A 27,208-nucleotide genomic window follows, 5' to 3' on the forward strand; every position below is an offset into this window, starting at 1 on the left:
AATTCTTAGAAAATTCAAGTAATTGGAAGCTAAGAATACTACCTTGGGAAAAACTGCGTCTCTCAGAACAGTAAAAGGTGAAAATGAAATTCAACTGAACCTTGAAACTGTAATGCAGTCTCAGCAGCATAGAAACCTCAGAAGGGATTTTCTCGAAGAGGTCTTTGAACTGCGGGATAGAATTTTTTAGTAGAAAATAAAGATCAATTTAGATACCTTAGGAAGATGATTTTCATTTACTTCCTCCTTAGCAATATAGAAATGTCTACTTTATAATAAAAGAAAAAAAGCGGAAGTACTCCCCTGGATTGCTTGAGCTAGTCATAGAAATGGATGCTTAACGAAAGCCCTGGGGTATTGTGGCAAGAGGATGGCACAAACAACTTGGCAACCATCTTATCATCTTTTCTATTGGTTACTTAAGAAGTTTAGGACAACCTCATCAAATATATGATTTAAATGGCTCTTATGTTATGGCACAAGGTTTTCAACAAGAAAAGAGGAAACAAAACGCCCTCTCAAAAGAGATAGACCATTCCAATAATTTACAGCCCACCTGTGTAGTGTAAAAAATACACGCGCCAGTTCTAAAGAAAATAGGGAACACTGGCCCTGGGTGCCAACATCGCGCTGTTCTCTTCGGTCTCTGTGAAGAACTTCACATCCCGTTCCTTCGAAGAGAAAAAGAAAGAAACCTCAGCTCGCTCAAATCGACAAAACAAGAGCAGCGCTCACCATCACGTCGTTAAAGCTTAGAATGGATGCCACGTTTCCACAGCGGTAGCAGTAGTTTGGTGCTGACCAAACCTGAAGGTTTCGACACCCGCAAGTTAAGAAAGCTAGTCTCGTCTAGAACAGAACTTTGTTACCGTGACAAGGCTTTTATCTGGAAACATGTACTTCAATCCCTCCTGTACTAGTTGATGTGCTCGGCACACCAGCTCCAGACCATTGATGTGATTAAACTGTGGAAAAAGGAGACGGACAGAAGCATATAAGGATTTCTCAGCTCGTTTATCACTTGCCTCGGAAGTAACCCGTGCACCAAATAGCCATCCGGCACCACGGGGGCTAACTCCCCACGCTTCAATGTCCTCCGGATCGCTCCACATGAGATCACAAAATGGACCTTCATGAGGTATCTCGCATTGCCTCTCTATCACTCTGATCTGCAAAGGTTGAAAGAGAGAAAACCAAAAGAATGAGAGCTGGAGTTCAAAGGTCAATAGCTTTGATACCTGGTCAATGGATCTCACGTCAGGTGATAGACCACCGTGCACGCAGAGCACCTGAGAGTACAACGTCATGCACGACAAAGGAAAAAAGAATTTTTGATAAGACTTACTCTGCCGTCGATGATCGCAGAGATAGTTAGATAATCGAAAACGTCAGTGCAGTAACGCCAAGCGTTTGGATTTCCATACTTCCGCTCGCATTCATCATAGAAACCATACACCTGGAAGCTCAAACAACGCGTTAGAAAGATAATTCTTTTCGTTGGGGAGAACAAAAGTTTTTTTTAAAAAAATCGAGAATCACCTGCGTAATTTGTCTGCTCTCGTGATTTCCTCTCAAGAGAGTCATATGCGCAGGATACCTTATTGAGAAACCAGACCCATTGTGTCTTCCGATTTGGAAAGAAAAGAATTTGCAAACCTCGCTTTGAGAAGAAGAAGAATTGTAAAAACCTCGAGGCTGTTATATCCACGATCCACGAAATCACCCTGGAAAGGAAGAGCAATGGAAGCAATGTAAGAAACAACTAGATTCAAAGAGCTCGATTTTACCATAAAGATGTAATTTGTGTGAGGGACGTGCCCACCAGTATGGAAGAGCTTCATCAAATCGTGGAACTGGCCGTGAATATCGCCGCACACTGTCACTGGACTGTCTACTGGCTGCACATTGGACTCCTCTACCAAAATCTCCTTCACCTGGAACCGGCCCTAAGGATCCATGGCGAGAGGCGAAACAAGAGCAAGGAATTGCGGCACTCACATATTCACACAGCTGCTTGAGCTCGTCCTCGAGTAGATGCTGCCCGGATTTCACTTTCTCGATCCACTGATCCAAGTCCATGCCCGCCCCCCGCCACGAACGAGCCGCCCTAAAATGTGGGGATCCCTGGATTAAAAACTTCTGTTCATCAAAACAAAATACTAATAAGATATTAAGTGGGGCGTTGCAAGTTGTTTGTGTCAAATTCCTTTTGCTACAATCCCCAGGGTTTTCTTTGAGTATAGGGCTAACTCCAGCAACAAAGATGGAGACCTTCCACTTTGTTTCTTATATTAAAATGCAAACCTTTTTGTTTTTATTGCAAAAGAGGAGGTGAATGAAAATCATCTTCCTCAGGTAACAAAATTGATCCTTATTTTATAATCAATTTGCAATTTTATCTCAAAGTAGTTTTCACTTAAAGACCTCTTCAGCATCATTAAGGTCTTTAAGGAGAAATCTCTTCCAAGGATTTTTTGTTGAAATTTGAATTTCTTTTTTACCTTCTATGGTTTACTTTACTTCTAACTCATCAATGGAAAATATCTCATAGCATAATGATTAAAATTTTAAAAGATCTATCAGGAAATTGGAGAGACACAAAGTTAGTTTACAATTACATAAATCTTGCCAAGAACTTTTCAATATGCAAGTGTAGCATTTGATATTTTAACTTCAGAAGCTTTAAATGGGGTAGCAATATTTGTATAAGTTTTTGGGAGGTAGTTTACAACGGGTAGTAAAGGCTAATCTGCCCTGTTTTCTTATAGTACTTATTGTACTTATCTTATTGTACTCAGCTGATATTGATTATTTAGTGCAGGAATGACAATGTTTTAGGTTCATTTCCACCAAGCAAGCAATAAGCAACTCACTTCATAACCCATAATCTAAATTAATTGTGCAATAGCATGGAAAGACCTTTTTTTAGCAAATGCTTGCTGGAATAATATGTGGTAAGAACATTTGAGTACAAAGGTTTGCTATAAAGATTTTGAAGCATACTTATTTTTCAAAAGATAATATGAAAGAGTCAATTACATATATAGCATGAATCATTTTACATTTTAACACTCACTTTTAATAATCTTTTCAACATATTTAAAATTATAAACTTCTAATTGATCATTTGGATCTATTATTAAGCAAACCAAGCATTACTTTACTGCATATAACATGTAACACCACAAGACTGCAAAATTGGATAGATCTTAAATTTCGAAAACCTTTAATCCCAATACAACTTCATCATACAGCAGTAGTGATGTTCATGATTTTGGCTGCTACAGGCCCTCAAAAAACTGAAGGCTTCGGAATAGATACCCCTACAACGGTGTCTTCCTCTTCAAAGGTTTTCCAATCATTTAGAACTTTAAGTATTATTACATATTTTTTGGGCATTAGGCCACAATGAAATGGATGCAAATGGATTTCCTTTATCACTCTTGTCCCTCCCAGTGCTACTGTGGTTTGAAAAACTGGAACTTCAATCCAGTGTCCACGATGCTCCAGATTCCTCCAATCGTGACCACAATAGTAAAGACAACACTCAAGATTCCAAGCGTCCAGTTGAGGTACCAGCTGAAGCTCAACTTCGGTGGCTTTTTTATCTTGAGCCACATGAAGCACGGGTAGCAAAATGTGACTGGAACGCTGCAAACTCCTCCCAAAAGTCCTCCAAAGCTCGCCATAAAAGGGAACGCAATCCCCACGAAGAAGCCAAAGAAGACAAAGAGCAGCCGAAACACAAACCGATGAAGCTTGGGACACGGCTTGTTGGTGTTCGCGGTGTAAGTTTGCTCCACGAGATCGAACGTTGGCATGGAGTAAATCTGGAAGTTGCTGAGAGAGCTCACCACGACGAAGAGGAAACACGTCGCGAGCCACGCCGGAGATATGTCCGAGCGATGGAAGACAAACATGGAGGTGAGGATTCCAGTCGGGAGCATCTGTTTTGGCGAGTTTGTAAGTCGGGATGTTAATGAAAATAGTGAAAGCTACCAGTTTTCCGTAAGCCCAGTAGCCTCCTATCGCGAGAGGGAAGTAGCAAATCGCCACGAGAGTATACGCTGCCTTGCTACCTCTCCACATGGGAACGTAGGCCGGGTGCTTGAGAGTCGAAGGCATGGTTGCCTGGAAGAGAAGAGAATAACTCTTGTTAGACAAAAGGAATGCAAATAAAAAAACTCTACCTGGATCTCGAGAGCCAGATTATGGCCCCGAAAGGCGAATGCAATCACTCCTAGAGCATTCAAGAAGGAGAATGCTGCTCCAACCGACGAGTATGGCTTCGCAACGTCGTAGCTAACACCGGGTGGTCTATCCCGTGTAACTGACAAGATCCATATCATCGTCGAGTAAGCTACTGCCATGACTGCTCCAATGAGAGAAACTCCTGCGACCGAGTTGAGGTTGGGCAGCTGTGCTATAATCGCGCACAAGACTGCAAAAACCAGGTACCACTCGATGGCTGTCAAGCTTTGTCCATGGCATTTGATGCAAACCAAGTTGTAGAAGAGATGCAGTGTGCTACCACCGATGGCGATTAGACCGCCGGCTGTTCCAGCTGATAAGCTTATAATCGGGAATGAAGTAAGCCATGATCCCAATCTTTCCCCTGAGAACGTGAAAGTCACGGACTTTCGATGAAACGAATCAAAGAAAAAAAAGAAGCGTACCAAAAGCTGCTTGGGCCAGCTCGATGTAGCGATTGTATCGTCTCCCAGGTATGACTTCGTGCAGCTTGATGAGAATCCAGAGAGTGTAGAGCTGCCACAAGAACGCTACCACCAGCGCTAAAACTCCCCAAAACCTGTGAAGAAGAAAACATGTGCAAAGTTGATATTTACACCACGATAGACAAAACATTACCAGCCGAGGAAACTGAAAGCCACAGGCAGGAGGAGGCACTGAAAACCAATCCCAGCGTTGAGATTGTGGAAGGCCGAGTAGTAGGCATTGCCATTTCGAGACTCGGTGATAGGCAGCCATGCGTCTTGCGGATTAAGTTTTGCAATATGCCCGATTTCTTCCAGGTAGCACTTCATGTTGCCGAAAGCTTTGCGCATTGGAGTTCCCATCGGTGACAGCATCATTCTCCTCGGAGAACGGGCAACAGATGGCGGAATGCTGTGGTTGTTCTGAGGAGTGGAAGGCAGCGAAGAGACCTCGGGTTCCTGTTCCATTGCAAAACTCGAGAACTTTCCCCCATCTTCACCCATCCTGTTCCTGAGCTAGCTATGAGCCCCTCAAGACCAATGCTGGTCCAGATCCGGGAAAGATGATAGCACCCGATACGATAACATCGATTCCGGCCCTCAGCTTCGTGTTGTGCAAACGAGCTCCTCTACTGTCGCAGTCAGCTGCATCAGTTGATAGCCGGATGAGAGATGGACCCCTCGAGCACTTAAATGCTTCGGAACTTTCCCAATTTCAAGAACCACACCAAGAGAGTGGCGCGATGCTGCGTGGTTTGCAAAGCCTGGAAACACGAAGCACCTAATCGCTGTCGCTGATTCTGGAGATAATACTTGACAGTATCTGTGTCTGATCATCCCTGCTCAACAAAAAACATTTGACTCGTTAGTGAGACAAGGGAAAGAAAACAAGGACGTTACTTACCAAGTGGATGGATGATGCCTTGACCTTGGCAGCGAGCGGAGCAATATAGGAAACGGAAAGAAAAATCTTTCCGCCGGCTGGCTGGCAAGCACTGTTGCAGCGTCGGAAGCAAGTTGCAAGCTGTTGGATCCAGTACCCCCGTCTAGCTGCTGCTCTATCTAGGAAATGCCAAAAATCCAGCTTGGTATGAATGCTGCTTCCCCTCAAAACCATCTCTTTTCCCAGATCACCAACACTGCTGCTTGCTGCCTCGACTTGATCAAGCAGTATATGTCAATAGTTTTTTCCTCTTCCGCAGAATGTTACGGCTTTTCCACTGCTCGGCCAATTGTTTCCTTCAGTCCTTTCTTCACGTCACATGCACCATGTTAGAAAAATGGCCCATTTGCTGACACAAAGTCAATACGAGCTTGTTCTTCATCTTCTGGCTCCTCCCGAGAAGAACCCACACTTGGCTCTGGTCTGAGTTCAATAAGTCAGTAGCTTTAAATGCCCGGCCGCTTACACATCTAGCTGATAGCGTGTACGGAAGGAGATGCCATCCCCGACTGGCCTGGCCCTGCTTGGCAGCAGCATGACTGTCCACCAGAGGTGGCGTCCGCCAGAGTAGAACACGTTGCGGAAGTTGTGAGCCGCGCCAAGATCAAACACGTTCACCCAGGCCTGCGGAGGAAGTTTGGTCAGAGCTTGGAAAAATGAATGCTGTTTAGTCTTTTACCTTGCCTCTGCTCTTAGCTTCTAGCTTCCGTTGTCTATTCCCATAAAAGTCAATGGTAGTCTGTCATGGACACGCCCCACTTCAGTTCAGTTTCGCTAAAACGAAAATGCGCCACACGCACACATACCTGTGCGGTCACCACAAGGAAGATGTGCCATCCAAGGAGACAAGACAAGGCTCCAAAGATGCCGAAAGAGAGAACGAAAGTAAATAACAGTTGCCACTCCTGCTCGTTCTGGCCACGAGGCAAGCATTTCGTTAAAGAGTGATTAGGAGCGCAAGATCTCATTTTTCTCACTCACGAGAGAGAAAACGTACATAGTCATCGGCGAATAGCAGCTGAGAAGACATGTATACTGCATAGGCGCACCCAATCCAGAGATAAAACACTGCCACGAAAACATCCCACCCAGTTCTTATCGCTCAGCTCCGAGAACAAGTATCATACTTACAAAATACAAAGAAAAATCTGTAGTTGTAAAAACCAACGCAGTTGTGCATCCACGCTGCAAGCTACGTCAAAGAAACGAAAACAGAATACTTGAGCACAGAAACATAGAAAAAAAGGATACGGCAGTGATGATCCATTCTTAAAATGCACCTAGAATTGAGACTTCGAGTAAGAAAATCAAGTTGAAAGGACGCTTTCTTACCTCTTGCAAATATGGCAGTGGTGAGTAAACGCAGGTTTGTTCTTGTGGCCTGCAAAGCAAGGAAAACTTTAGTCTTTAGAAGAACGAAAGAAAGGAGCAAACGGACAATGCTTGCACCATCTTGTTCCACTGTCCTGCGAGAAAGGAGGGCCTATAGTGAGCACCAAGATAGAAAAACCAAACACAAAAACTCACAAGAAAATCTGCTGGAGGGCTGCCAGGATCAGTGAAGATACAGTAGAAATAGTTGAAGAAAACGTTTAGGAGGAGCCAACAGGCGATCGCGGCGTGTAGCAGTGCTCTCAACGAGTACATATTGTGTAGAGTGGGAAGAATCGTGGTAAAAAACAAGTAAATCACGGAGCTGGACGCTCGGATCACGGATCGCGCAGAGGAAAACCAAAGAAATATCGCCATACCTCATAAGGAAGAACGCAAGAAAAATGTAGGTCGGCCCTGCCGCTTGAACGGACTTATCGATGCAGCTCTGGATCTTCGCCACGGCTCTGCTCCATCTGCGAAAAATTCCAATCGATCGATCGACCACAAGAAAAATGCGTGAAATTTCCACTCACAGATGCGATCGAAGAAGAATCGCGAAGCAGCGCTTCATCGCGCTTCTCGCATGCTAAGTAAAAAACCCTAAGTTCGTCCTCCTGGATTTTAGGGTTTATCAGTGGAATGGGGACACCGCTGGAGGGGAGCGTGCGCAATGTCCTGGATCAAGAGCAGCTCAAATGGATCTTCGTCGGTGGTAAGGGCGGCGTCGGCAAGACGACGTGTAGCTCCATGCTCGCGATCCTGCTCGCCGAAATCCGGCCCTCGGTGTTGATCATCTCCACGGATCCGGCGCACAACCTCAGCGATGCGTTCCAGCAGAAATTTACGCGCACGCCAACGCTCGTCGATGGCTTCTCCAATCTCTTCGCAATGGTTCGCTCCCGAGAATCTCTGATCTGCGCTGGTATGCTGCTGCGTTCTTCTTTGCTATATGTTTTTTGTGTTCTTCGTGGCTTCTTTGTTAGAATGTTTCTTTGCTGGATCATTGTCTTGGTCTCCTTCTAATGGATTGATCAGGAAGTGGATCCCAGCATGGAAGGCGACGAGTTGGATGCTTTCGAGGGAATGGGAGGATTTCTTTCGGAACTTACGAATGCCATCCCCGGCATTGACGAAGCAGTGAGCTTTGCTGAGATGCTAAAGTAAGCTCTCTATTTTTTTCTTCATGGTCCTCAGTCTTTCTCTCTATTCTTTGATGATCTAGGCTTGTCAAAACCATGGACTATTCGGTGATTGTTTTCGACACAGCTCCCACAGGACACACACTACGATTACTCCAGTTTCCTTCGACGCTAGAGAAGTGCTTGGGAAAAATGATGAGCCTAAAGAACAAGTTTGGTGGCATGATCAGTCAGGTACTTGCGAAGAAAAAAAGTCTATTTCCCTCACGTTTCACGGTTTTACAGGTTTCGCGTCTATTTGGTCTGGGTGACGAGTTTCGAGAAGATGCTATCATGGGAAAACTCGAGGCCATGAAGAGCGTGATTGAGCAAGTGAACGAACAGTTCCGCGACCCGGTAAATAAAGCAAAAGCTCTGTTTTTTTTCCTTTAGTCTCTATTTTATCTAGACATCAAACAACAGCAACTCGACTGCTGCAGGATTTGACAACCTTCTTATGCGTTTGCATCCCAGAGTTTTTGTCACTGTACGAGACCGAGAGATTAGTCCAGGAGCTCGCGAGGTTTGAGATTGACACTCACAACATCATCATAAACCAAGTTCTGTTTCCAGAAGAAGGTGAGGGCCACACCGATTCAGACTCTCATCTCGCTGACTTATGGACTTTTTTTGCAGCCTCCGACTCGAAGCTCTTGAAAGCGAGGTTGAAAATGCAGCAAAAGTATCTGGACCAGTTTTACGAGCTCTACGAGGATTTCAACTTGACACTCTTGCCGCTGCTACCGGAGGAGGTGAGAAAAAAACGCTGATGTTAGCAAGCTAAGATTTTTTTTGGTTTCTGGCAGGTTCGCGGTGTCACTGCCCTCAAGAAATTCGCTGCGAATTTAATGACACCATACAAGCCAGCGGCGGCATCAGCGTCGGAGTTACAAGACGAATCAATCGAAGCGGCCACTTTGAGACTGCGCGAGCGAATCTCTCAGTTAGAAGCAGAGCTGGAAAGAATGAGAAAGGGAAAGCAAATCGCGGACTAGCCTAATAAAACCCCCCACGGTTATCTTTTTTTATGACTAACCCGGTATATCCCGCCGGAGATCCGCCACCTGGTGGGCTACGTCAGCCCCACTAGGCCACGGGGGCTTGCCAAAGATGTTTGAATGGCGAATACTTTGGAGGCAACAATGATGACACCAAGCCTCATGCCAAATCTTTCGGATATCTCCAGCGCGGATTTTACACACTACGAGACGCGCGAGCTGCCTTGTTCCTATTCGCTATATGCCCGCGTTGGAAAGGGGGGGTGAAAGGAACTATTTAGCCCTAGGAGAGATGGGCATCGTGGAATCTAGGGCGGACACGTTGGCGCCCGTTGAAAGCCAAAAGAACGGCTACCGATGCGCCGCAACCGGGGCGCCGCAGCGGGGGCGACACGTGCTACGCTTGGCTCGGACAAGGGGCTCACCCACGACGTTGGCCTTTGGGCGCGACACGCGTCGCACATCCAGCAGCGTCGCCACTGTCCCAACTAACAGTTTTACTAGATTAGCCAGCGGGGCGAGGGGCCAGATTTAGCGGAAAGACCCTCTAACCCCCGCCCTAATTTTCCCTGAATAGAAGGCTTCCCAGTTTTCTCTTCTTTTTTTTTTCGCTGGATTTGGCATCTTTCTTTGCTCCCCAAAATCTCTTCTGGCGCTCGTCCTCATCGTGATCCCTTTCTCCTCTTTGAGGCGCTGGAGCCTACCCTAGGGAATATTTTGTGTTTCTCGATCAATCGATCGATCGCTCGCTCGCTCGCGGCGCGCTCTAGAGTTTTCTAGCGTCTTCTTTGCTCCGCTCTACCAGTTCCAGCGGTCGCGTCGCGCCGGGCCGCGCGGCCTGTTCTTGGATCTTCAAAGAAGATTATTATGATTCCTTGCAACGGCAACAGCAGCAGCAGCGGCGGCGGTGGCAACGGCAGCGAGGGGGAGGAAAGATCGTCTTCGCAGGAATCCCAGGGGGCGGTAGCGGCGGCGGGGAATGTAGGAGGCGAGAGCACGGAGGCGGCGGCGGCGATCAGCTGTTTGGAGCTGGATGCATGGATTAGGGACGACGATGGCGCTATTGACTGTATGATGATGCTGCCCGAGGTGCCGCTCGACGGGGATTCCACCAGCCCGGAGGATTCCGGCATGCACGCCCAAGATTGCTGCGAGCAATTCGAGCACAAGCAGCACGAGGACGAGATGATCTTCTGTCGATCCAGTTCCAGCTGCTCCTCGACCTTTCCGGATTCCTGCGCCAATCAAGAAACGCTCGAGCTTAATATCCCCGACGATTTCTTCGGCGATAGGCAGCAGCAGCACGACGAGGAGCGGCAGCGGCAGGCCGAGCAGCAGCTCCTCCCGCCGCTCACCGAGGCCAGATCCGGCCACCAGTTTGCCCCTGATCTCCGGAAGATCATCGTGAAGAAGCCGGTCATGGACAAGGCGGTGGAGCGCCTGGGCGGCGGGCGGCGGGGAGCTATGAGACTGTGGAACATCATCCAGGTGTGGTTGAAGCATCAGCAGCAGCAGGGCGGTGGTGGATCGATGGATGGTTTCTCGCTGCCGTTCGAGAATTTCGGTGGCTTCATGGACGTGCCCGTCCACAACCAGCAGCAGCAGCAGCAGCAGCATTTCCAGCACCCGGGATTTCCAGTGGCTGGTGGATTTGGTGGCGAGGCCACCTCGACTGGTGGTGGTGGTGGTGGCCAGTTCTACGGGGACCCCAACGTTGTCCCCGGCCAGCACTTCTCCTCGGCGTATCCGGATGCTACCACCACCGCCGCGGACGTTGCTACTCCGCGATCAATGGCGACGGCTCCGATCGCCAACTCGGCGTCCGCGGCGGCCACCACTCGGGCGGCTCGAAAGAGTAGAATGGCTCGCCAGCGCCGCCACAAAGGTGGGTTTGGGGGCACTAGCCTTTCGCATTCGCCGGTGGCCACCAGCGCTGGAGCTTGGTCCTCGGCCTCCACGGCGGGATTTTTAGCCACCACGGCGACGGCGGCGACGATCACCACGACCACCACTTCGAATTCGTCACTATCTCTGGCAACGACTCATGGGGCTCCGGGTGCTCGTGAGCAGCATCAACATCAATTCGGTACTTGTCGCGATGGGATCAAGGTGGGTTGTGTGAAATTCCCAATTCTTCTTTGCATGCTACTTGGGCTCGAGACACTGAGTTTTTTTTTTCTTTTTTTGTTTGTTTTTTTTTTTGTCTTGGTCCTGTTTTCAACTATTTGAACGTTTTTTTTTTTCAATCCAGGCACGAATGAGTTGCGATAAGAGCGTCAAGTTCTTACTGCAAAAGGAGCTCAAGCCCAGTGATGTGGGGAATTTGGGACGGATCGTCTTGCCAAAGGTACTGTTGTAGTTCTTAAGCTTGAATTTGTTTTATGCTTCATCCTCCTTTGATCTTTCTCCAACCACCATTCTTTATGCGGTGTGTGTGTGGGTGTGTGTATGTATGGTGTACTGTGTGTGCGCTTTCAAGCTGATTGTGCTTTTCATTGAGCTGGCTGTTGATTCATTTGTAACAGGACACTGAGAACAAGGCCTGAGACCACTCAAGTTGGATTTTGGTCTTCTAATGACCACCACCACCACTACCTGTCTTCCAATACCTGCCTATCTTCGATTGGTCCTTTTGCCATCCTCTTTTTATACGCATACAAAAGAACGCAAAAGTGAAAGATGGAGAAGGCTGGGCCAGGGAGACAGATTCTTATTTATAATAAACAACGGAACTCTTGACACCTCACTCGGTTGCTGTGACAACTTTCACTTTTCTTCCCATTCTATCCTTTTTTTTTTCCTTGTTTGTTGATTTTTTTGCCGTGATTGCATCTCTTCTTTGTCTGTGAGGCGGTGTGGTGTGATCGGATCTCTTCTAGAGCTAATTCTAACGCGTTTAAAGTTTGCTCTTTTTTTCTTGCTTTGGCAGAAGGAAGCCGAGATCCATTTGCCGTATTTAAGCTTGAGGGAAGGCATCATGCTGGCGATGGAGGATGTACTGACAGCCCAGACGTGGCACTTTCGCTACAGGTACCAGTGGTGACTATAGAATTTCTAAGTTTTCTGCTTACGCTGCAGACGATGATGATGGTGATGGTTGATGTTTACGTTCTGTCTCCCATTTTCTCGCCATGTAGTACAGCCATGCTATATGCTAGGATAAGTTCACTAATCATATAACCGTCGTCCGGAAGGTTAAGGAGAGTTATGCTCGAGATCTAGAGGCGCAGGTAGTGTGATTGAGATAAGCTAAGTAAAGAGTTTAGATCTCATCGTCTTAGAGTTCTTTGTTGACAGGAGTGTATTGTAGTGCAGTGTAGCTTTTTTCTAACCTTCACTTACTGGCTTTGACGTTAACACTCCTTTTGTTTCGTGCCTGTGCAGATTTTGGCCTAACAACAAGAGTCGCATGTATCTTCTGGAGGGCACAGGTACCATCAAAGCCCGTTCGTTCTCTCTCCAGGCAGTTGTTTAATTGGGCTTTCGATTGCATGAGCAGGTGACTACGTCAAGTCGCATCTGCTCAAAGAGGGCGACTTGATACAAATATATCGAGACGCAAAGACTGGAAAACATGTAGGCTTTGCTTTCGTTTTGCAAAACCAGAGTTTTCTGTCGTGTCTAACTTGGTCCCGGCCGCCAGATCATCTGTGCGAAGAAGTTCGCTGCCAGGCCAGTGACACCAGCGGCAGAGACAACCACGACCACCACGTCGAGCAAGCTCGAAGATGACTGCCTGAGCGGGGCTTCCACCGTCTCGGACTCCTCCAAGGACGCTCCTCCGGTCGAGCAGCAGCGTCCTGGATCGAGAGCTTGCGTGAAGAAGAGGAAGGTGACGAAGCCTACAGTCAGTGTGGGAGCTCCAGTGGCAGCAAACAGTGGCGGTGGTGGTGTCGGTGGTGGTGTCGGTGGTGTCGGTGGTGGTGATGAGATTGAGAGGTTCCCAAGCATTGAGATGGAGGATGAGTTTATTGACGAGATCTTGGGAATGGTAGATGCGGAAGAACCGAGTAGTCCCGAGAGCTGCAAGGAAGACGACTAAACAGGCTACAAGAACAGCAAACCATAGAAAACCATAGAAAACAATGCAAGAAGAAAAAAATGTCCAATTTTGCATAAAAAAGAGGCAGTAAACTGCAAAAACTTTTGTATAGAAACTTTTGTCTACCTCTGTTCCCGTTATCATCGAGTCCCCGGGCCTTTGAAAAACAACGCTCCTCAAAAGAATATATATTCTCGTGATTCACTGATATATCATCTTTTTCGGTGAGCATATCACGATCAACTCGACGAAGATCTCCTCCTGTACTCGTAAGTTTTATATGCGGCGATTCCAACGAACACCAGTGCTGCCCCGACTGCGCAAGGACAAAGCAAGCGTTACGATTGACAAGAGGAGAAGGAACTAAAAAAAAAAAGAGGAACTTAAGGAGAAAGATAAGATCTCTCGCTTGCCTGCAGTTATGGTGAGCGAGCGATTGACTATACGGTTGAAGCTCTTGTGGCTCTTGCCAGCCTCCGTCTCGGGGATGCTCAGATGCGGACGCTCCGCAGCGTCCACGATCCGGCGGAACAAGTTGCCAATGTCTCCCAGCCGCATGCTCACTGCGATTGGAGCTTCCACGCCCATGTCTGTGCACACCTGCGGAAACGCACGAGCAAACAGATATATACAAACTTAAAAAGTTGAGGACTGCCCGGAGCACCAAAGACAAGAAACTTAAATGGCATACCCGAGCAGAGTTTTGGATGGCAAGAGGATCTGGCTCCAGGTCGTCTTTAGCCGCTATGAGAAGACAGGGAACTTCATATCCACTGTGCTCGCCAAGCGCCGTCACCTTTACAAGAATCTCCGAGGCACGTTCCCAGGAGGCATCATCGGAGCTGATCACATCATCTTGTCAGCGAAGAGAGAAGAAGTAATCCATTGAATCTTACCTGTCATACACGAACGCTGCGACGTCACAAGGAGCTAAAGCATCCTTGGTTTGCATGAGATTAGCCACTTGCTCTTCTGGAATCTCTCTCAAGACGAGTGTCTTTTTCGTCCCCTGGAAGAAAAAAACGAAACACGATCGGATCCTTGTAAGAAAATTGTGACGAATCGCACCCTGGTCTGTTCGACGATGTTAGCAGAAAATCTATCCTCCTCTGTTGAGCGAGACGTGTCAGCGAAAGGCCTGCATGCAAGTGTGAGCTCTATCGGATCAGAACAAGTAAAAGTAAATAGTTTTACCTCCCGATGAGAGCATTTAGCAGCGCAGATTTTCCAGCACCTCTTGGGCCAAACACGTAGCACTGGAAAACAGTGCGCTGAGAGCGCTGCTTTTTTCGGTCCAATCGCCTCCGGCGAGTAATTCTAAACGCTGACGTAAGGTCCGCCGGATACCCGATGTAGATCAGGTGGCCCAGACTTTTCACAGGATCCAGCAACGTCATAAGGGACCACTGCATGATCAAAGAGAAAAAAAAAACGCTTGTGCCCGTGCTCAAAGAACTATCGAGCTAACCTGAGACAAGAATCCGTTCAACGTCACGCCACCCATCGCGTTCACTTCAACACTGCCTTCGGAAAGGTCTTCCTCCCAAGGGCTGCCAACCAGGTACAGCGTCAAGCAAACATTCGCATGAAATGGTGACACTTACTTCGAAGGTGCCGTAGAGAATAGCTCCTCAATCTCCTGGGGCCTCAAGGCACCATCCTACACCAATAACCGTCAGCCAGACATTCACAAACTCAAGAACAGCTTACTCCATCCATGTCAAAAGCAGCGAACACCCCTTTCAAAAAGTCGAGACACCTTTCGGTGAGCTCCACGCTCTGGAATAAAATGTTAGCTACTGAAAGCAGACAATAAGTTGACCAACAAGAAGCTCACTTGATCAGGAGCACGTTTAAAAGAAGGATTTTGTAGCAAATCCTCCCTCAACTTCAGCTCGTCATCGTACCCATACTTGCGTAGAACCGTCCACGTAGTCTCGAGACGGCCTCGCTCAATGAACAGTGCGTGAAGGAAAAGAAATCCGGTCAAGGTGAGGCCATTCTCACTGACTCCCTCCGGCATTTTTTCGGAGACAACCTTTTTCACCCCAACAATCTCCGGAGGTTGAAGAGGCGCATGGAAACATCTGACCTGCGTGACAAAAAAAAAAAAAAAAAACAAAACGAGTCACTACACTAGAAACTCCCATGACAAACCTGAAAGTCATTCAGCTCAGAGTCATTCAGAGCCCCGTCGCGGTCGTGATCGCAGAGAATAAAAATCCGCTTGAGAGCTCGGATGCACTTGGGCTTTAAGCTTTGCGTCTCTTGATCGAAGAGTGGTGCAGTGGGATGTAACACGGCTTTCTGGGCGTAATAGAAAACCTCTAAAACCTGCTCATAAATGGGTTTTAGACTCCCAGTGAGCCACAAGAAGAAAAGCTTCATACCTGTATTCGTTTCAACGCCGAGCACTCGATGCATGTCTCAATCTCGCGAAAGTCGTGCATGATAGGAGCCATGACTTGCTCCAGCATTGGCTCCTTGTCCTGTCTCAAGTCGAGCTTACACCCCACCACGATGATCGGAACTTTCACCTACAACGAACGTTTTAGCTTCTCCAATCGCGAAAGAAAGAGCTTTTACCTCGAGAGCTCGAAGCTCCGGAAGCCAATACGTCTGGATACTCTCCAGAGTGGAAGGCTGATCGCAAGCATAAGTAAGCACGATCGTGTCGGCCTTCTTGCATTCCTGCTCAACGAGTTCTCGATCCTCTGGCCTGCGCGGTGTGAACGCTCAAGCTCCCACAAATCTACTTCCAAAAGTTACCTGGATGGAGTGTCGATGATGGTAAGAGGAACCCGATCCGGAAGAAAATCTGGCGGCAATTTCGTCGGCAGCAGCACTGGCGGCGCCTTGTCGGGGAAAGATTCCGCCGCGGCGGCGACGATGAGGCTGGACTTCCCTGTTCCAGGATCCCCGACCACTACCACGCGCACATTTGAAATCCCGCTAGCTGCCATCGCCAAAGCAAATAGCCCCACTTCGCCAAGCCCTAAAACTTAGAATGGCCGCTCGGCGGCGCCGCCTCCTCTACAACCGGTGGCGCCGCCAAAATCCTCCTAAAGCCCTAAAAATTCGCCTCCCATTAAAAGTTTTAGGGTTTACGGCAGCGCGAGCGCGAGCGCCATCGCCATGACGATCTCGCAAGACTGTCGGATGTACGAGGCCAGATTCCCCGAAGTGGACGACGTGGTGATGGTCCAGGTATGTGATTCTCTCTCCCAGCTAGAAATCTGTGGAATTCCTGAGCTAGAATCTCTCCTCTCAAGGTCAAACACATCGCGGAGATGGGCGCCTACGTCTCGCTGCTCGAGTACAACAATATTGAGGGGATGATTCTACTGTCGGAGCTCTCGCGGCGCCGGATTCGCAGCATTGGGAGCTTGATTAAAGTGGGCCGCCAGGAGCCAGTGATGGTTCTCAGGGTGGACAAGGAGAAAGGTTACATTGATCTCAGCAAGAGGAGGGTCTCGGAGGAGGACATTGCGGTGTGCGAGGAGCGATTCAACAAGAGCAAGCTCGTTCATTCAATCATGCGTCACGTTGCTGACACTGAAAGTGTCGATCTTGAGGTATGAAAAAAGGTTTCTTTTCACGACAAGTTCTCACTTCTTTTTTTTTCCTCATGTTGTGCAGGATCTCTACGTTCATGTAGGATGGCCTCTTTACAAGAAATATGGCCATGCATTCGAGGTAAGTTTCTTTCTCTCGACATGGAGGAAGTTTGCTTCACTTTTTCCCTCTGGAAATTTTGTAGGCTTTCAAGGTCATGGTAGCAGATCCAGATACGATCTTGTCAGGGCTAACGAGAACAATCAAAGAGACTGGACCGGACGGACAAGAGGTACTAAAAACTGGTCATTCTTTCTCTTTTATTTTCTGCTCTATTGCCTTTTTCAGGTTACGAAGACGGTTCCAGCAGTGACGGAAGAGGTCAAAGATGCTCTTGTGAAGAACGTCCGGAGGCGAATGACGCCCCAGCCACTGAAGATCAGAGCCGACGTTGAGCTCAAGTGCTTCCAGTACGATGGTGTCCTTCATATCAAGGTTTGGTTTCGCTTGCTTTCTCTCGACGATTTGTTCTTTACTTCTTTATCCTCATTTTCGAATTTCAGGAAGCGATGAGACAGGCTGAAGCTGCTGGTACCGCGGACTGTCCCGTGAAAATAAAGCTAGTAGCACCACCGCTGTACGTTTTGACGACTCAAACACTAGACAAGGTACACAAAATTCTCCAAAGCTGATTGTGCTGAGCGTTGGAGTTACGCAGGAGCAAGGGATAGCAGTGCTAGTGGAGGCAACGAAAGCTTGTGCCAAGTCCATAGAATCTAACAAAGGAAAGCTTGTTGTGAAAGAGGCGGCTAGAGTGGTGAGTCCCCAAGAGTTTTTTTCTTGCTTCTCTCGGTGTTTGCTCACGAATTCTCCTTGTCCCAGGTGAGTGACTCGGACGATCGCCATCTTTTGGGACGGCTGAGTGAAGCAAACAAGGAGGTGGATGGCGATGGCGATAGTGAGGAGGAGGAAGACACTGGAATGGGGGAAGCCGACGTTGATGCCGTGAGTGGGCTTGTAGAGTAAAGATGTATGCTCTTTTTGGCGAGTTATCACAAGTAACAGGCCTTTAAGCCCAAATCAAAGTAGTTTAAAGGTTTTCCAGAGTGATTATCTACAAGGCCGGGACTTTGACCACTTCACGGCACACCTTCCAGGAGCTCTACACCGCCATTCTTCTCGTCTACAAGTAAGTCTATATCAGTATCAAAATCCGCTATACACACAGCGATATAAACAAGCATTTTCCGGAGAGAGTGATTCTGCAGCTGCACATCTGTTTCAATTGTTTCTATGCAAAATGGATTAGGAGCTTGTTCTGACATTTGGCAAACCATGAGACTTTCACGGCCAAAACTGATCAACTTCAACCTTCATATATAAGACAAGCTCTCGTGAGCCGTCATAACAAACAATGAGGTACTACTTTATTTTCTTCTTTTGCTTGTGTTCAGCTTTTATAATGGCAATTAGAATCGAAGACTGTGGTGGCTTCTGAAGTCCTGCTTAGATGCTTCTTGCGAGCTTCACATGGATCCTGACTGCAACTTGCGCTCAGGATAATCGCCTTCCATATAAATCAAGTGTAACCAACAAATGTTTTTTATTCAACTTCAAGCACTCGATTATAATAGCACCTTTTCTAAGGCCCGCCCGTTCTTCGCTTGCACCGGGTTCGTAGAAACAGACGCCTCTAGCTTCGAGAAATCCAAGGTGGCCGTCAAAGTACCACCAGAAACTAAATCCTATATTAATCTAATTCAAAACATCTTCATTTAGATCGATTCCTTGTTTAGATCGTCTCTTTGAGCATACTCCTTGAGCAGTATCATGCGGCTCCAATATTGGAATCTACAAAGAAGAAGTCTTGAAGACGTTGGATCCTTCTCCAAAAAAATTCCAAAGCACTTGGAATTTCCAAAGCTGAGCCTTGGAGTTGGGCAGGATAGCAGTGAGGTTTGTGCTAAGTCCATACAATCAAACAATAAAAGAAGGCTTGTTGTGAAACTAGAGTGTCCCTAGGAGCTTTTTCTTTCTTCTCTCATGTTTGGTGACGAATTCTCGTTGACGATGGCCATCTTGTGGGTTGATTGAAGCAAAGGTGGAGGTGGATGGCGATGACGAGAGTGAAGAAGAGGAAGACAGTGGAATGGGATTACGGACGTTGATGCTGTGAGTGGGGTTGTGTATGCATGCTAGCTAGCTAATAATCAAAACAAGCTAGCTTGTTTAAATGAGTAGCATGGTTTGCCAAATGTCAGAACAAGCTCCTAATCCATTTTGCGTAGAAGCAATCGAAACAAATGTGCAGCTGCAGAATACACGCATTACCATCTTTACTATAATCAAAGTCACTATTAAACTAATGTAATTTTAATTTATCACTAGTGTTCTATTAAATTCTTAAGTTTAAATTAAAATTACATTAGGGAGAATACTTTGATTAGTAGCTTGCTTTAAACTGCTAGCATGCACCTTTGCTTCGCTTACTAGCTAGCATTTAAACAAGCTACTCATGCTACTCATTTAAAATCAAGGTATACTCTCTAAGTGTAGAACTTAATATAATTTTAATTTATCACTAAACATAAGAACTTTCACTTATAGAAAACGTGATCGGAGCTGCAAATTGGAGCTCCAAGAGAAAATGTTCCAATAGTAAAGGGTTTACGAGCACAGACCTTACTTGATTGTCGCAGACGCTACTGGTCCGATCGTAGAAATTGGAAACGATGCATGCAAATTTCTTTGAGACCGGCAATATATAATATATGAAGTGTTTACACTCAGAGCCCAACGATGCAGTGCAATCCGAAGATATCCGACCCCTGACCCACGGAGACTGAATACCTACTTAGACTTCCAGCTTCCCAGCCAACTCCTATTTATCGCCTCATCCTTTATATTAGGAGGAGCCCTAATGATTTCCACAGGAGCCATGGGGGAGCGGCCGGCGCCACACATCCAGGAGCCTGCTTCGGAGCACACCCACACCGTCATCCTCCTCCATGGTGGCGGCAGCGACGGGCCACAGCTTTGGAGGGCGATCCGTCGGATGCGCCCCTCCCTCTTTGCCAAGTTCCCGAGCTTCCGCTGGGTCTTCCCCAGCTCCGGGCTGCTGTGGTCGAGCTCCATGGAGATGGAGCGCAAGCAGTGGTTGGATGCCTCGCCGCGGGACAGCAGCGAGTCGGCGCAGGAGATCCCAGGACTAAGCAGCTCCGTTGAGTACGTTCTGGGGCTCATCGAGGATGAGGTGCAGCGGCTGGGCGGCAGGGCGGACAGGCTTGTGCTTGGCGGCCTCAGCCAGGGGCAGGCAACGTCCCTGCACGCGTTGCTGCGCTGCGAGCACAGGCTGGGAGCCTATGTGGGCATGAGCGGATGGTTACCGCTCGCTCACAAGCTCGATCAGGGGATGAAAGTGGAGGGAGATTTACAGGGGGCTGAGGCTCCCACTCCCGTCTTTTTGGGCCACGGCACTCACGACCGCAAGGTGCCTCTCGAGCTCGCGTTGAGGGCCCGTCACGTACTCAGCACCAACATGAAGGTGGACGTGACGTGGCGGCAGTATGTTGGGGCCAAGCTGGACGGGCACTGGATCAAGGAGCCGGAGGAGCTGGAGGATGTAGCCGAGTTTCTCCAGGCCAAGCTCCAAATTCAAAACCATATCTAAAACTTCTCTTTCCAAGTTACTTTTGGAACTGCACTGTTAAACGTTAACTCCTTTAATCCCCAAAACCAAAGTCCTATGTTCGAAATACTTGTAGGAAAGCTTGTCACTTCTCGTATCTCCTTAAGACACAATGGTTGTACATTGGAAATATCACTTGCACATAAATGAACCTTAAAAATTCATTTATTTCTTAACTCATTCTTGATCTATTTACAAATTTCTCTCATCCAATTCTATGGATAAATTTTTTGTCTCACCAAGATTTTTGAGATCAAACTAAGCTAAAAAGCTGTCTTTATATGATGACTATGGATCATAAAATAATATGTTGACAACTTGTTATAAAATATTCTGACAACATGAGATAAGCAAAAATTCTTTAGTAAAACAAATACTTTCAACAACATTCACAATGGGAAAAGATCCTTAAACTTATGTAAAAGTGATTGAATCCTTAGAAAAAGGGAATCCTCAATGTTAGAATTAATTAAATACTTTGCTAATAAGACAAAATAAAAACACTCTACAATACATACACTCAAAGGTTTAGATCATTCAGAGGAAAATAGGAAACACTAAATTTGATATCAAACTAAAAACTAAAATTGTCAAAGTCAAAAGAAATTAATATCTCAAGAAAATAAAATATTGCAGATGAAGAACTACTAGAAACACAAGAAAGTGGCTCAAATCAAGAAATCTGAAAAGGCATGGAAAGAGGAATTATAAAATAGATCACTATATGAAATCTTTAACTTGTCTTCATAATTATTTCTAAAGCAACCAAATTCCTCATACTCATAAACATAAACATCTTTCAAGAATTTTATTACATTATCCATTACTCTTAAATCAATATTAAATCACGTTTAACAACAGCAAAAATTTTAAAAACAAAAGACCATGTAATTATATCTTATGGAAGTTAAAGATGGAAACACACTAAGTGCTAAAGTAGCATGAATATATAATCACACTCGATAGCCATAACTCCAAAAATTATATCTAAAGAAGATACAAAAGCAAGAAAAACATTGCAGAATGAGGATAATAGAGTAGTATTTATAAAATATACTCTTTGATGGATGATGGTGTGGAAATGTAAATAAAGAAAAAATAGATTTCATATAAAAATTAAAATAGATTTAAATAAAATAAAATAGGAAAAAATAAAAAACATGCTAAAACATAATAAAGGTAACAAAATTGTGCTCTTCATAATGCCTTCCACCTCCATTAATGTAAAATATATTCATTGGGGTAAATACCCTTTTTCATATATAGAAATTGATAAACTAAATTTAATCTCAATTTAATAAATATATTTACTATATAGCATTACATATATATAGTTATTATATATATATATATATATATATATATATATATATATATATATATATATATTATTGTGTTTATTTCTTAGCTTTCTATAACTAATCTTTCTTTTACTGTTTTAAGAAAACTTTTAAAATATCAGAATATATGCTAGAGCTACTTAGAAATTTTTTATGTAAGTAAAATAATGTGAGATATGTATATATTTTAAAAGTTTAAATATTATTATACAGTATAAAAAAAATCATTATATATGGAATTTTTTCAACTCATAAGACAACTATACTCTTTATTTGTGATGGGAAACACAATTATGCTATACTTTTTATGGAGTTTAATTTCTTTAAACTAAAAAATAAAATATATAAGTCATTCAAAATATTAATAAGTTTCTCATTTGTTTTCTCACCATCTTTATTTATTAGTATTATTAATTTTTTAATTGTGTCATTATAGTTTCTAGTATATTCTTTATACCCTTTAAAAGTTACCTTAGAACACACTAGATGCATATCATTATTTCATTTCGTTTTCTTTGGATGAGGATTAAATTTATGCACAGCTTCCTACCGACATTTTTGTAGAATATTTAATATATATATTTTTTAAAGTGAGTTTATTATAACTTCTATATTATTTCTCACCTTTTGTATAGTTATTTCATATTCACATACAAATAAAACATTTAGTTAGTTATATAATTGTAATCAAGATAAAAATTTATAAAATAAAATATATTATGTTATGAAATATTTAATACATATATTAAATAAACATTGTACATTACCTTTTGTCACAAAGTATATGGATGTAATAAAACTGTTTATGATTAAATTTCATAAACTTATATTTTTCAAAAGAATGGTTAGTTTCTATTTTTTTCATTAGAAAAATGGAAAATAAAAAATTGATATTAATGGCTTTTTTCCAGATTAGCTATTTTTCAAAAGGATAAAAGTTTGATTTTAATACAATAATAAATTTAAAAAATCATATTAGTTTTATCTTTTTTTCAGAGATTTAAAATCTTTAAAACATTAAACTTAAATCTAAATTATGTATATAAAGTTAATGTAATAATTTATAAATAATTATTTGATAATATTTAATCAATTTTCAAACTAAAATTTAATGGTTGTAATGTCATTCACTAAAATCTTAATAATGTTAATATTTTTTTAAAATTATTTAATTCCATAAATTTTAATTTCTAAAGTGCTAAATAATTTAACAGTTAAATAAATATGAATTTTCATCTAAAACTAAAGTATAATAAAAACTAATATGTTATTATCTCACTAATTGTTGTTTTGTATAATTTTTACTAATTATTTTATATTTGATTATTTTAGTGCTATAATCTTTGTACATAATATATAAGTCCTTATATAAGTATAAATGCTTTCAAAGTAACATATAGTCAATTTATAAAGGATTAGAAGATTAAAAACAATATAAAAATTTTATTTAATATTATATGTGTTTTGGTATATTTCATTATAATGCCATATAATGCCAAAGAATAATTGTTTCTAGGCTAATTAACTTGGTTTTGCATAAAAGTAAAAAAGTTAAATTAAGCAGAATGATCATTTTAAGTCGATTCCTTGTCCAGGAGCATCGGTCATAATGTACTTCTTCGAGTGTACTGATAAAAAGAGAAAAAAAAAGTTAAAGAACGATGCAGGCATCAAACACACCTTGATAACCACCTTCGATTGGATCCTCGGCAAGTAACAAGGGAGTGTCCAAGTCGATGTATCTACAAACAATCACTCGTAGGAAGGAGGATTCTCAAGTGTTATGCGTACCTGAAGAAGCCAAATCCGGCAGCAAGATGAGCAGCAAAGCCCATCCCCAATCGGGTCTCCACCATGCCTCCAATCATCAACTCTATCTTCTTCTCACGAGCCAGAGAGATGACCTCGAGAGCTCCAAGGACGCCGAGCTTCGCGAGCTTCACGTTTATCACTGGAGCAAGCTCCTCGTCGGCAATGCGCTGGGCGTCATCCAAACTCCGGCAGCTTTCGTCGGCAGCAACGGGGACGCCATAGAGTTCTCTCGCCTTTTTGCTGACGAGCGCAAGGCCATCCCAGTCTGCGCGTGCCACTGGCTGCTCGAAGAGAATAGGAGTGATCCCCTGTTCTACATGAAGAGAAACATGGTTAAAGTTTGGAGACTAGAAAAGATTTGGTCACCTTGGAGCTCCTGTAGAACTCGTAAGGCTTCATGCGACGTGTAGCCTTCGTTTGCATCAAGAATGAGATTGCAAGTTGGGTGGCTACTTCGAATCGCATGGAGCATGGCAATGTCGGACGACAAATCTCTGCCTCCAACTTTGGTTTTCACCGTCTGGAAGCCTCTTTGAGCATATTCCATGGCGAGGCGAGCAGCAATATCCGGCTCACATATTGGAATCTACAAACAAGAGAAAGAACCAGCTCAAGCACTTATCTCAACCCAAAATACTGTGATATCCGTCGTGACAAAGTTGGATGCTCCACCAAAAAATTTCCAGAGTGGAATTCCAACGCTACGAGCTGCGGCATCGATCACAGCCATCTCAATCCCTGCTCGAGCCTGCCGTAGAGAAAGAAAATGTGAGAAGCTTGAAGAGAAGAAAAGAAAAATATGAGAAGCAATACTTTACGGAAGCATAGTTGTGGCCTGGAAGAAGATTTCCAACGCTGGAAAGGATTTCCATGCAGCTCAATCCTGGCTCAAGCTGCTCAAGCATCCGGCAGCATCGCCCAGCCTGGTCCAGAGCTACAGTCTGATCCTCCGCAGTGACCGGAAAGAGCGTCGGAGCTTCGCCCCATCCAACGCTCCCATCCGCGAGCTCCACCCGGACGGCCACATTCGCCACAGCCTCGAGCTTGGTGGTAGCGATCGTGAAGGGCGCTTTCAGCGGCACATCAAGCGGCCGTGCCCGCGCCTGCGCGATCCGCGGCCGGACCGATTCCAGCGCCTTCCGCCATGCGACATTACCGTGCTGATCGCGATCCTCGCCCGGCCGCATCGAGCAAGAAATCTTCCAGTTCCTTGCGAAGCTCCCCGCGGATCTGGAACCGGCAGCTGGAAGAGCGTCTGGAATACAAGCGGCGCTGCCGAAATCCATCGCCGGCGACGCGATCGACCTAGAAAACCTAGGCATAAGATCACTGTTTGGAAAAAAAAAAAAATTCCCGCCTAAATGAATTTTAGGGTTCTTCCTCTGGCATTTTAGCTTCTTTTAGCCTAGAAAGCTTCTTTTAGGGCATTTTAAAAGGACAGGTTTTAATGAGGCCGTCACAGGGGCTGGCCGATTCTCTGTTTGGATTGTGCGATGCGATGGAGGGGGAATTCGAAAAGAACAAGGGACCTGTTGCTGTGCCAATGATCATCAATCCCGAAGAATTCCGGCGTCTCCACCTGGAAACGAGAGCGCACAAGCTGAATATGCTGTACCTCAAGGATAGCGGGAGTCTTTTCCTGCAACATGATCCCTCCCTGGCCCATGAGGTCGTGCGCACGTACTGGTCCACGAAACTAGGGATGCAGCTGGAGGGGCTCGGCGTCCAGACCCTAGGGAATCGCTTGGTTGATGTTTGCCCAGGGGGGCTGGTGGAGTACAAGGATCGATTGCAGCAGGTTGATGTTCTTGTGGTGGAGAGATCCCCAGGTCAAAGTATCATCGCTGCTCAGGTGGTTTTGGTTGCCCAGGTTGTTTACCAGAACGAAGACATTGCCAAGGTGGTGGCCGATCTTGATGCGGTTACAGCAGCTGAGAATTCCGGTGCCAGGATTGCCCTTGCAATTCAAGTGCGCAGGGGATGTGCTCCGGCTCTTAGCGTTTGGGTGAAGGCGAGGGGGCGACCTGTGGAGAATCTTGATCCAGAAGGTGTGCTTAAGCTGGACTGGAACGAGTTGTTCGAGGTACCCGAGGTGAGGAATCAGTTGACTGCTCCAGGTATCTCTGAGATCAGCCTTGCAGCCGCGACTGAACATGCTGCTATGTTCTAGTAGGTGTATTGTACTTAAATATTCTTAATACTCTCACCAAACTGTAATCTCTTTTGCCATCTCTCTCAGAGGAAACAAGGTTGGATTAGTTTGATGGTTTACATCTCACTCACCTGGCAATCAACTTCTACTCGTCATTGGCCTAAGTTTATGCCACTCAATCCTATCAGTGAAATTTAAAACATTGTCACAGCCTGAGAGCCCACCTCTTGCACGCCACCACAGATCAAGCAAGAAATCTGCCACAAAAGTATCATCTTCCTTCCTTGGCCACAATCTTGTGCACCCACTTCACCTGCAACAGCACTTGCGGAGCACTTATGGAGCATCATAGCGTAAGAACTCGCATCACTGCAACTCGCGCCCTGCCATGTGAGCCAAGAACCTGGGTGGCATGCCGTGGCGGCGGACACGTCTGTTGTCGAGATCAGGTCTCAACACCGAGATGTCACAAGCCCCAACTTGGAGATGATCTCTTGTCCCCTTGGACATCCTCGGCCTTCATCGGCAAACCATCGAGAGTTTCCATCAAAACACCATACTCTTAACTGCGATCCTCCTCAGGGATCGTGTACGTTGGAACCGGAGTTGGAGGAGTTCTAATAGGAACAGAAGTTGCGGGAGCTTCCAAGGTGGCGGCTTTGCTAAGGACAGTGTCCAACAACATAAGTCCAACAACATCACTCTAAAACAATTCACTCTAAGTACAAAGACCTCCCCAAGCTTGTGAAGGAGGCTTTTCCGGGGCAATGATCTTGCCGTGACAGAGGATCGCTCGTGATCAGCACAATTACCATATTAAAGTAATCCCACCTTCATCACGGCGGGCCTGAAATGCATGGATGTTTTTTTGCACCAGGCTCATCCCGGTCATGGACGCCGTCCATGCAACAGCTCTGACTTGCCAAATACATTACGGATCCAATTGGTGTAGGCATAAGATGATCGCTGATGTATTTTATACGCCCATGAAATTTAGGCTGGTATGCCAATTCAAGTCAACTTGGCAAAGTAGAACCATGTTGGGAGATATATACAAGAGGTGGATGACGATATCTTCGATTGGGAGAGGGTACTTTTTTGAAAAAACAAGCCAGGACGAAGAACTTCAATTAGCGTTTCACTCTTTCTTTACAGGTAACTCCATTTCCTTTGCTAGTCCTTCCCACTCAATCATCTTATTAACATACTGTTGCAGCCCAAAGAGATCAAACCTGATGCGGTGATCGCCCTCCACATCCCCAGTAAAGCACGACAACGGAAATTCCATTACAAACGCTTCCTTGTTACTCTCGTCCAAGAACTCAGGCCCAAACTTTATCTCCGTCAGTGCCGCTGCGCCGTGCTCCTTGGCTACAAATGTGAGATCGAGCTCCCGGGTGATTTTGACACC

The 27,208-nt window shown here is 45.2% G+C and overlaps 8 protein-coding genes and 1 pseudogene across 9 annotated transcripts; 4 read left to right on the forward strand and 5 right to left on the reverse strand.

The window, feature by feature from the left end:
• Positions 1-451: 451 nt before the first annotated feature.
• On the reverse strand, positions 452-2,129 carry LOC9663435 (phytochrome-associated serine/threonine-protein phosphatase). 2 transcript variants are annotated; one of them, XM_002993576.2, is made up of 10 exons: positions 1,999-2,128; positions 1,788-1,934; positions 1,657-1,724; positions 1,540-1,597; positions 1,346-1,456; positions 1,239-1,289; positions 1,026-1,169; positions 870-965; positions 736-807; positions 452-671 (listed from the first exon to the last, which is right to left on the reverse strand). In XM_002993576.2, the coding sequence occupies exons 1-10, from the start codon at positions 2,077-2,079 to the stop codon at positions 588-590; spliced, it is 912 nt and encodes a 303-aa protein (XP_002993622.1). In that variant the 5' UTR covers positions 2,080-2,128; the 3' UTR covers positions 452-587. The 2 variants fall into 2 exon arrangements, with proteins under 2 accessions (XP_002993622.1, XP_024522988.1); XM_024667220.1 differs by having other exon boundaries at positions 1,657-1,934; positions 1,999-2,129.
• A 1,207-nt stretch (positions 2,130-3,336) lies between these two features.
• On the reverse strand, positions 3,337-5,968 carry LOC9663464 (lysine histidine transporter-like 8). The gene is made up of 6 exons (XM_002993577.2): positions 5,620-5,968; positions 4,870-5,554; positions 4,677-4,810; positions 4,191-4,615; positions 4,000-4,131; positions 3,337-3,947 (listed from the first exon to the last, which is right to left on the reverse strand). Exons 2-6 carry the CDS (start codon positions 5,217-5,219, stop codon positions 3,459-3,461), a joined length of 1,530 nt encoding a protein of 509 aa, XP_002993623.2. The 5' UTR covers positions 5,220-5,554; positions 5,620-5,968; the 3' UTR covers positions 3,337-3,458.
• Positions 5,969-6,051: 83 nt separating this feature from the next.
• LOC9663465 lies at positions 6,052-7,664 on the reverse strand (annotated as a pseudogene).
• LOC9663466 (ATPase ARSA2) lies at positions 7,641-9,234 on the forward strand. Its single transcript, XM_002993548.2, has 7 exons — positions 7,641-7,923; positions 8,068-8,192; positions 8,255-8,405; positions 8,457-8,567; positions 8,651-8,789; positions 8,847-8,962; positions 9,017-9,234. Exons 1-7 carry the CDS (start codon positions 7,672-7,674, stop codon positions 9,203-9,205), a joined length of 1,083 nt encoding a protein of 360 aa, XP_002993594.1. The 5' UTR covers positions 7,641-7,671; the 3' UTR covers positions 9,206-9,234.
• Positions 9,235-9,766: 532 nt separating this feature from the next.
• Positions 9,767-13,359, forward strand: LOC9663436 (regulatory protein viviparous-1). Its single transcript, XM_002993549.2, has 6 exons — positions 9,767-11,317; positions 11,460-11,555; positions 12,138-12,238; positions 12,593-12,639; positions 12,708-12,784; positions 12,852-13,359. Exons 1-6 carry the CDS (start codon positions 10,076-10,078, stop codon positions 13,248-13,250), a joined length of 1,962 nt encoding a protein of 653 aa, XP_002993595.1. The 5' UTR covers positions 9,767-10,075; the 3' UTR covers positions 13,251-13,359.
• On the reverse strand, positions 13,303-16,293 carry LOC9663437 (mitochondrial Rho GTPase 1). Its single transcript, XM_002993579.2, has 14 exons — positions 16,020-16,293; positions 15,837-15,969; positions 15,641-15,787; positions 15,408-15,584; positions 15,088-15,342; positions 14,961-15,029; positions 14,855-14,910; positions 14,719-14,800; positions 14,445-14,656; positions 14,319-14,388; positions 14,147-14,259; positions 13,942-14,092; positions 13,664-13,850; positions 13,303-13,566 (listed from the first exon to the last, which is right to left on the reverse strand). Exons 1-14 carry the CDS (start codon positions 16,211-16,213, stop codon positions 13,490-13,492), a joined length of 1,923 nt encoding a protein of 640 aa, XP_002993625.1. The 5' UTR covers positions 16,214-16,293; the 3' UTR covers positions 13,303-13,489.
• A 29-nt stretch (positions 16,294-16,322) lies between these two features.
• Positions 16,323-17,925, forward strand: LOC9663467 (eukaryotic translation initiation factor 2 subunit alpha homolog). Its single transcript, XM_002993550.2, has 8 exons — positions 16,323-16,457; positions 16,523-16,825; positions 16,890-16,946; positions 17,011-17,097; positions 17,154-17,300; positions 17,369-17,473; positions 17,524-17,622; positions 17,688-17,925. The coding sequence occupies exons 1-8, from the start codon at positions 16,386-16,388 to the stop codon at positions 17,829-17,831; spliced, it is 1,014 nt and encodes a 337-aa protein (XP_002993596.1). The 5' UTR covers positions 16,323-16,385; the 3' UTR covers positions 17,832-17,925.
• A 1,818-nt stretch (positions 17,926-19,743) lies between these two features.
• Positions 19,744-20,475, forward strand: LOC9663438 (acyl-protein thioesterase 1). The gene has a single exon (XM_002993551.1). It carries the CDS (start codon positions 19,744-19,746, stop codon positions 20,473-20,475), a length of 732 nt encoding a protein of 243 aa, XP_002993597.1.
• Positions 20,476-23,342: 2,867 nt separating this feature from the next.
• Positions 23,343-24,992, reverse strand: LOC9663439 (L-Ala-D/L-amino acid epimerase). Its single transcript, XM_002993580.2, has 6 exons — positions 24,464-24,992; positions 24,283-24,393; positions 24,012-24,231; positions 23,625-23,958; positions 23,514-23,575; positions 23,343-23,461 (listed from the first exon to the last, which is right to left on the reverse strand). The coding sequence occupies exons 1-6, from the start codon at positions 24,965-24,967 to the stop codon at positions 23,403-23,405; spliced, it is 1,290 nt and encodes a 429-aa protein (XP_002993626.2). The 5' UTR covers positions 24,968-24,992; the 3' UTR covers positions 23,343-23,402.
• Between the last annotated feature and the right edge of the window lie 2,216 nt (positions 24,993-27,208).

The sequence above is a fragment of the Selaginella moellendorffii genome, unplaced genomic scaffold (assembly GCF_000143415.4).
Source record: "Selaginella moellendorffii unplaced genomic scaffold, v1.0 SELMOscaffold_165, whole genome shotgun sequence".
NCBI lineage: Eukaryota > Viridiplantae > Streptophyta > Lycopodiopsida > Selaginellales > Selaginellaceae > Selaginella > Selaginella moellendorffii.